The 8888-nt window shown below is 34.4% G+C and overlaps 1 protein-coding gene across 1 annotated transcript; it reads left to right on the top strand.

Annotated features, from left to right (window-relative positions):
- Nucleotides 1-2810: 2810 nt before the first annotated feature.
- On the top strand, nucleotides 2811-8179 carry LOC123527142 (putative uncharacterized protein DDB_G0271606). Its single transcript, XM_045306429.2, has 3 exons — nucleotides 2811-3192; nucleotides 3809-4949; nucleotides 5668-8179. Exons 1-3 carry the CDS (start codon nucleotides 3102-3104, stop codon nucleotides 5894-5896), a joined length of 1461 nt encoding a protein of 486 aa, XP_045162364.2. The 5' UTR covers nucleotides 2811-3101; the 3' UTR covers nucleotides 5897-8179.
- The last annotated feature ends 709 nt before the right edge of the window (nucleotides 8180-8888 follow it).

The following is an 8888-nucleotide window of genomic DNA, read 5'->3' as shown; positions in this document are numbered from 1 at the left end:
ACCACACTGCGCGGATGCGCAGGCTGGCCTGGATCCATGCTGGTCGCAAACCCACTATCTTGGTTTTCTCATGGCGCGGCTCAAATGGTAATAGCTGTATTCTTGTGGTTAAGTGTGTCTTGTGCCCAGTACTTAGCAATTTAGTGTTATTTAATTAAATTTGTTTTCTAATTAAAGCCGCTTTATTATTTGTGCACGTATGATTTGTGGTGTGGAGCATCAAAGTTGTTCATGAATTATTAATATACTAATTTGTCATTGCAAAGATGTAATGAAATTAAGCCGATGTCACGCCTTTTGCCGTAAAATTAACAAACATGTCTATCAAACAAGACCTGTTGTCCTTGATGTTGAATTCAGCATGCATTTTACTGCTCACGTTTGCTTATTTATTAATTCAGATTGCATCAAAGTCTGATCCCTGAATGCTCGGTTTTTTACCCCTACAGTGGAAGAAGGAACGAGGAGAGTAAACAGGGTCCCAGCAGAAATGAAAACCGTGTTAAAAGTTTTCAATCAAGTTTGATGTACTCATTTCCAATATATCAAAAGAGGGGTTTAAACTTTCCTGATGAATATATAGGCAAAATATGAAACAGAAATTATTGCGTTGATCCCAGTTTACGTCTCCATACGTTCTCAATTATATTAGTGCACGAGGACAATTTCCAGTTAATGAGAAGATGTTCTTCTTGTTTTTTTAAACATATATTTTGATGTAAACAAAGCTGATAACGTAGGAATACTTACGTACATTTTTTATGCTTCAGTCATTAGACTTTGTCGTTAAAGCGATATCAAATTAAATGTAACATCAATTTTGTCTTTTTCAGCTGAATTTATTACTTCAGTAAAGGTCATCTCTTATTTTTCGTGCATTTCATACAAACAGTATACAGTACAATAGCATTGTTGTAATAGTACGTTGACCTGCAACTACTTTGTATTCTTCTCGTATGGATGTTGTAAGGTGTGTCCGTTTTTATTTTTGTTATATACCTTCTTCGCCTATTTCTCTTGTTAATAAAGCCAAATATCACATAGTTTAGGCAAATCAGAATAAAACTCGTGAAAAGAGTTTTTTAAAGGGTGCTGGGTTTAACGTTACATATACATAAATACAGGTCATATGGTGACTTTTCAGCTTTGATGGTGAAGGAAGAAGAACTGGTGCACCTCCGTGTATCATTTCATCAAGGGCAGGCACTTGGGGGAAAACCACGGACCTTGCGGAAGCCAGGTTGGTGACATAAAGAATTTAACGCCCTAGATGAGACTTGAACCCACATCGGTGAGGGGCTAGTGATTCTAAGGCAGCGACCTTAACCACTTGGTCATGTTTTACGCATGGACCATCGCAATTCCATAATTAAATCTACATAATTTCTGACGTCATAGTGTTTCCTTAAAGGAAGCAGTTAGGTCCCAAAACGGCGATCTCGTCGAATTCGTTTATGCATAGAAAAATCAAATTTAATAATTCATTGTAATCATAAAATTACAATTTGATGGCATTTATTATAGGAAAAGCCAATTTTTGACATTGCGTACCAGGAAACGTTTAGTTATATCACTTATCCAGTGTCATTTTGACTATGCCTACTCTTTTTGGTACCCAAGTTTAACACAAAATTTACCAAACATATTTCAGACTTTTCAGAATAAACTTATTCGTTTTGTTTTGAACTTAGATAGCAGATCTCACATTGCTTTGGGCCAGTTCAAATATTTGAACAGGTTGCTAGTCTCAAAAGGAGTGGTCCAGATTTCTCTCTCTCATGTCTTTAAAATTAAAATGGGTACTACTACAGTTTATCTTGGTGAGCATTTCATTCCACTTAGTGCAGGTCATAATGGCCGTACCAGGTCAAATGTTACTGCTATTCCTGTCCTAAGCTGATAGGTCTGTTTCTTTTATTATATCATTTTCAATTCAGTCTGCTGTTATTTATCAACAGTACTAGAATCAGTTTTAGGTGCTTAACCCTTACCATGCTGGACACGACTGATTCTGCCTTTCAGACCAGGGTAGATCATGATCAGCCTGCACATCCGTGCAGTCTGATCATGATCTGTACTGTTCGCCATTCAGTCAGTGTCTTTTTGGTATGCACCCATTTTAACAGTTAATGATTCTGTCCAAATTGAAAGATTGACAAGTTAATTATAGAAATTAAGCAGGGTAGGAATTAAGTTTTCTGTGATATAGGTAGCAATTATTTATGATTCAACTTTGTGATAAGGATAATTCATTGTGATACTTGATACTTTCCTTTGTGATAACATTCATTACTCTCTATGCCATGCCAATAATGTCAAGGAGGACACTAGAAATAAGGAAAATCACTTTTTCTTTTTTTGTGTTGTTACTGTGTTCAGTATGTCTAAAATAAATCACACATTTTTGGTCATTAAATTATTCATTTATGATGCTAAATAATAAACCGCCGAGCTATGTTTATTTTATTTAAACAATCCGTTTTGTTATATGATACTAATAATATCAGAAACACTTTGATATTCAATGGACAGAATCTAGCACCTGAAAAAGCACAACTGATCTATGTGTGTCCACATTCAATATAAGCTTCCCGCACTTGAAACCATTTATGGGATCATAACATTAACGAGGGCGATGAAGCTAAATGCTTGAGCAATTTCGATTTTTATAATTGCCATTTAATGTTGAGGTACATAATTCCTCCTTTTTAAATTTACCTGTTTTCATTTGCATATTTTCAAATGCACGACAATTTCATAATACATTTAAAGTAAGCCTGTCATCAAATCAATGTCACAGGCGTCTCAAGTGGTATATTTATATTGCTATTTAACATTGCTTTATTGTTGCAAAGCTTTATAAATATTGTCTACAGAACATTTCCTTACAAGTTTTAATTCGTTGGAAAGAACTGTACTTTAACATCTGCTAACAATTTGTTAAATGTCATTTCTTTAACCAAAAAAACCTGACATTCTCTTTAAACAAATTTGTACTCAAAACGATTAATTAACAACGTGTTAAGTTACCAGTGCTTGACAAATATCTTTACAAAATCTGTTGGATTTAATTTTTTGAGACTTTCTGACTTAAAATAAAAATGGAGAAACGTATTGGAATATGTTCGATGTTTCAACTTAAAGTTTTGTGTATTACTGCGATATGGTTGTCCGGAACTTTTTCGAACGCATGTAAGTATATACAATTTTTGTTGAAAAAATAAATCATAATTTCACTCGAAAATATAATGTTTATGAGGCGATATGTTTACACTAAAAAGCAATAAATAAGAGTCACTTAAACATATTGGAGGTCTCACGTTTTTGAAATAGCTTGATAAACGTTGAGATCAATATTTGAAATTTTTACATTTGAACATCACCAAATGATAGAAAGAAAAAGTTGTTTTACACTGGACAACAAAAAAACATGTATAATTCAAGCAACGGCATTTTTATTTGCCAGTTTTTTTAAGTTTATTCTGAAGTTCTGAAAATCCATGTTTCATCAAACTCTGCAGATATTTTTTATCCAGAATTACTTTAATAAATAAAATAGAACAAAATTGCCGCGACCGCTATTTCACTCATTTAAATACAGTTTCATCAGCATAAATAACGTGAATAATGATTATTTATTGATATACATATTCTTCGATTAAAACAGTCCATATAATTTATTTAAATGCAGTAACATACGCATGGATAATTGAAAATTAGAATGTAAATTCTGTTCTATTTGATTTAATATTTTCATTACGTCCTCCATATTTGATATGTCAAGGATGTTTTGTTTTGATTTTTGCAGATCATGTAGATAATGTAAGTCAAAAGGCGAATGCAAAACTGGTCAACAATAATTCAAAAGTAGCAGAGACACAACCAAACCTCGGCATATATCAGAGCTCTTTAGATGGCATTTCTGCCACAAAAAATAAATCAGTACGTCCACAGAAATCATTAAGTCAGCTTCAGATTGAAATAACAGAACTACTGAGAATGCAGAAACAGCTCAAGTCTGAAATTGTGCCAGGAACAGATACTGCAAAGCAAACAGAGTTATTGCAACATATCAAAACGCAAATTCATCTACGGAGAATGCAGCAAAAACGTAAACAACAACAACAACAGGCAGGTTCGACTAAACAGGCTCAACTTCTCCAGCAAAAGAAACAACAATTAATCCTGCAACAGAGAAACGTTGTAAAACAACAGAGAGAGCAAGCTTTGCAAAGTGTTTCGCACGTTCGACAGAAAAAACAAAATCAGCTTATTACACATAAACAGCATCAACAAAAACAGCATAACAGCCAAGGATTTCAAGGAGACAGAAAACGCCTAATGACTGTATACAATTCAAACAACAATGGTATTGCAAACAACAACGTGGTTCAGGTCATTGAAACCGTACCAGAACAAACTCTTATGTATAAAAATGTAGATGTAAACGGCAATTTAAAGCCACAGCGACAGCAACAACAGCTTCAGGCACAGATGATGTCTCGTCCGGCATTTGTACAAAAGAAAACCCCTATTCAACTGAATAACCCGACTGGTATAAATCAAGGACAAATCAATTTATTGGATCAACAGAAACTAATGAACCAAACTGTTCTTCAAGCAGGTTCACCACAGCACATTTTTATACCACTTAATGCAATTGCATTGAACAATATGGTACCAAAGAATGTTCTATCAGGAGAACGATTCATAGTTATAGATGCAGCAATTCAAGATAATGGGCAAATGAAAACAGTAGGAAATTCTCGTGTCATTGATCCTGCAGAGCCAAAATCACCACAAAAACTAACAACTGCGCCTCCGACAACAACACCACAAATACAACAAATAACTAGAACAACAACAACTCCATCACCCAGTACGACACGCACGACTACAGTTCCCACCACGCCTTTACCTACGTTTGCGCCAACACCACCACCTGAAAGGTTCTTTTATTGTTTAATCCTCAACGTAGATGAAGATAAAACTGTAAATAAAAGTGTGTTAGGCATATTTTGCACGCGTAGAACGTATCAAATTCCATTATTCTACTTCATCTTTTTTTATCTTAATTGCTTAAAAAAATTTGGGACTATACCTTTGCGTTTCGTCAATCTATTAATCTTATATCCTGACCGTTTGTCAGTACATCATCTAGTAAATAACTTATCGCCCACTAATTTATTTTCGTATAGCTTATAAAAAACAATTCAAGATAATTTATCACATAAAAGTCTCCTACCTCCTACCAAAGTCACGTTAAGAGGTCTAAGGGTTAATATTGTTTTACCTAGAAAAGGCCCTTCTTTGAAGGTTTATATCACAAAATGTAAATGTATAAAACTGACATATGTCAATCTAACAATCTAAATGGTTCATGTCTTAAACGTCTCCGCCCGAAAAACTATACAGTCAATTTATTCTTTTCAGTGCTAATGTCACATTCAAATTCTGTGATAAACGATATGGTACGATAAGAGCTTGTCATAATGCACAGGAACATATAAATGCATACGACAGACTTTTATAACACTTAGTCATAAGGGCCCTCATGGAGCCATAATGACCTAATGGCGGGGACAAACCAATAATTTGTATCTATATTAATGCGTATTATAAATTGGATATAACATTTTATAGTTAAATCTTTTTTTCTTATTGCAGTTTTGTATATGAACCGGCTGCTATCGAGACGGAAACATTAAAGCAAGAATACTACCGTGGAAAAATACAAAGACAAAAATTAGAAATAACAAAGCTTAAGCTAGAAATTCGAGATCTTCAACGAAAAGAGATGGTTAGTATGACAAGGGGTATGTCAAGGGGAGAAGCGGGAGACGATGATGCTCCTCCACGCCGCAATATGATGAGAATGCCGTTTAGATTTTTCTAAAGAACTTATGATGATGTGATGCACAAGACAAAAATACTGACTGAAATCCAGACATTCATTGCTATTTATCAAAACATAAAATCAGAGAATAGATAACATGACAATCATATGAGATTAACACTTGAAAAAATGGTAGTTGATATCGAGACGTACACATTCTCATGTATATAATAAGAGCTCCGCAAAGTGGGGCAATATACCCCAACTTTCTAGATCAGAGGAGAAGGAAGGAAAATTTAAAGAATTTCATTTGGTGTGGTTTAAGGTATTAGGCCCATAATAGAGTACCTCCTTTTTGAAGAGTATTCAATTCTTACCATAAACCTACTTTGACTGCAATTTTCAGGGTGGGGGAGGGAGCGCGTAGGTTCAAGCCCCACTGAGACCAAAATGTGTTCCCTTGTTTTCCTTTTTTTCTAGTTAAGTTTTTACTTCTTTCAAGACTTGTTATTGATTTATTGTACAAAAGTGGGGAAAAAAATCATTTGATATGCAATTTCTTGCTATTCAAAGTGAATGTACCTCTGAAACAGAAGGGGTAGAGTTAGACATCTTTAAAAATAATGAGTTACATGCGGTAAAAGTTCTCTATTTTGCTTTCATTCTTTATATTACATATTGTGGAAGAAATGTAGGTAGGTTTTACTTCTGCCCCAAGGTTATTTTTGAATGAAGTGAGCAAAATTCAAAACAGACCCGCAGGATGCGACCTTAATTTTTCAATATTGGAGTTGGAATTCTGTCTGATTAAATCCGTATACTCGAGGCACCCTCGAAAAAATGATATAGAATATTTTTATTTTAAGTTTTATGATTGTTTACCGATAGTTTGATGTTTCTTTATAAAAAATAATGGAATAATGAATTCTCGGCAAACGTTTTGGATAAAGGCCACCACTTTGAAATTTGTCTCTACTTGAGCTTTAGTCACAAAATTACATAAAATTTATAAAAAAAAGACGGCACGGTAAAAGTTTTTAAAAATTTGCATATATGTGCCAAGCACGGTCAACTGTAAGAATATACCAAGCAAATGCCATTTTTTAAACATTACTATTACAGGCCTAATACCTTAAAGGGAAATGTTATTTGGCAGAGGGTGAGTATTGGTTTTTTGCGCGGCAGCAGTTAGGTAGTGCTAAGGCACAAGAATTGGGAAGGGGAAAGTTTAATGTGTGTGATTCGGGGTGGATGGGTAATGTGTATTGTTTCGGTCCTCAAATAATTTCTTCTACACCTATCTTTATTTCAAGTTTACAGTCAATACCTTGAATAGTTTTGAAACTATGCCGTAGACACAAAATACAACGGACAGTTTTGACTTAATTTGTGACCTTGACATTCGACAATTCGACAAAGTTCATAAACTCAAATACTAAGAAATAAAAACAAAACGTTTTTTCTCTTTCTTTTCATTTTTGGAAGGTGGGTGGAAGTAATGTGGATTGCTATACTCCTCAAATCAACTAATCACCACCACCTGTATTTCTTATATCGATATAATTATCACTCCTCGGTTAGATATCTAGAAAATTTTAAGTTGCGTAAAAAGACATATTCAAACACAATTTGCTTCCTTGAACTTTGACTAACAGACCAAATTTATGCGTCATGCACATCGTGTTATCGCTGCCTTTCTTTATGCAAAGCTTAAGTCAATACCTTGAATGGTTATCAAGTTATGCTCTAGACACAAAACTTGACAGAGAGTTTTGATTTGGCTATGACTTGAACTTTGACCTACAGACCTGGTTCATGCATTAAGCACATCGTCTCATTGCCATCTACCTATATACGAAGATTTAAGTCAATAATTTAAATGGTTATTAAGTTAAGCTCCGGACACGAAATATAAATGACAACTTTGACCTTTAAGGTCAGTTTGTGATCTTGACTTTCGACTTTGTTTATGTGTTCTGCAGATTGTCTCATCCCACATACTTTAGGCCAAGTGTAAAGTCAAAACCTTGAATAGTTATAAAATTATGCTCTGGACAAGGAATATAAGGGTCAAAATATAAGGGTCAAATTTATGTTCGAGTTCCATTTATAACCTTGACATTTGATCTATCGACCTGGTTTATGTTCTCTGCACATTGTCTCATCGTCATCTACCAATTTGGTCAATATCTTGAATGGTTATTGAATTATGCTCCGGACACGAAATATGACGGATAGACGGACGAACCGATGGATGGGCGGACGGACACACGCCCCACCGCATAATACGTCCGTTTTTGTTTTTTTTTCAAAACGGGCGTATAAAAATGTACTTAAATAATACATAGAATCTTTTCTTGTCTTTTCTTATCCCTGTAAGTGTAAAAGTTTTTTAAAAAATGACGTCAGAACCACTGGCACCTGAACAGAAAGGAAATGCTTCTGTACATGTTATACCTTACCCCTAGGTATTCTATAAGAACCATGGTCATGAAGGGGAAAATATACTAACCCGTTTCAGTCGCGCATTTCATACCTAAAACACGCAGTAAATATGTACTTTGGATATCAAACAAATGGTAATTTATCTTCCATAATGTACCGGTCACATTTCTTCAATACATCTTATCTTAGAAAAACAACAAGTAGTTTATAGTTATTTCAACGTTACACAAAAAACTTGCTTGAACTTCCCTGGTGAAATTCCGTTCTAGATTACAAAATCATTCTGATTGGCTGTTGTGAAAATGTATGTCAATTCTCATTTTATTACACGTGTTCGCTAAAATGTGAACATGCAGCATAAATGTGCAAAATGAATAAAATAAACAGAACAGATGCTGACCAATGTACGATTTCAAATTAAAGATCATATACAAGATGAATTTCATACATCAGTTCGAGTTTTAGTGTAAAATTGTGATTTTTTTAAATTCTGTTTTTGTTTGTTTACATTTCGCCAAACATGTGCACACTGTCGTGACCTCTAGACCGGATGTTCATTAGGGAAGGTCACGCAAGCTTTTTCTATAACGTTGACGAAAGCATAAAA

The sequence above is a fragment of the Mercenaria mercenaria genome, chromosome 14 (genome assembly GCF_021730395.1).
Source record: "Mercenaria mercenaria strain notata chromosome 14, MADL_Memer_1, whole genome shotgun sequence".
NCBI lineage: Eukaryota > Metazoa > Mollusca > Bivalvia > Venerida > Veneridae > Mercenaria > Mercenaria mercenaria.
Note: the sequence above shows the minus strand (reverse complement) of the source record. Positions and strands in the feature narration are given on the sequence as shown.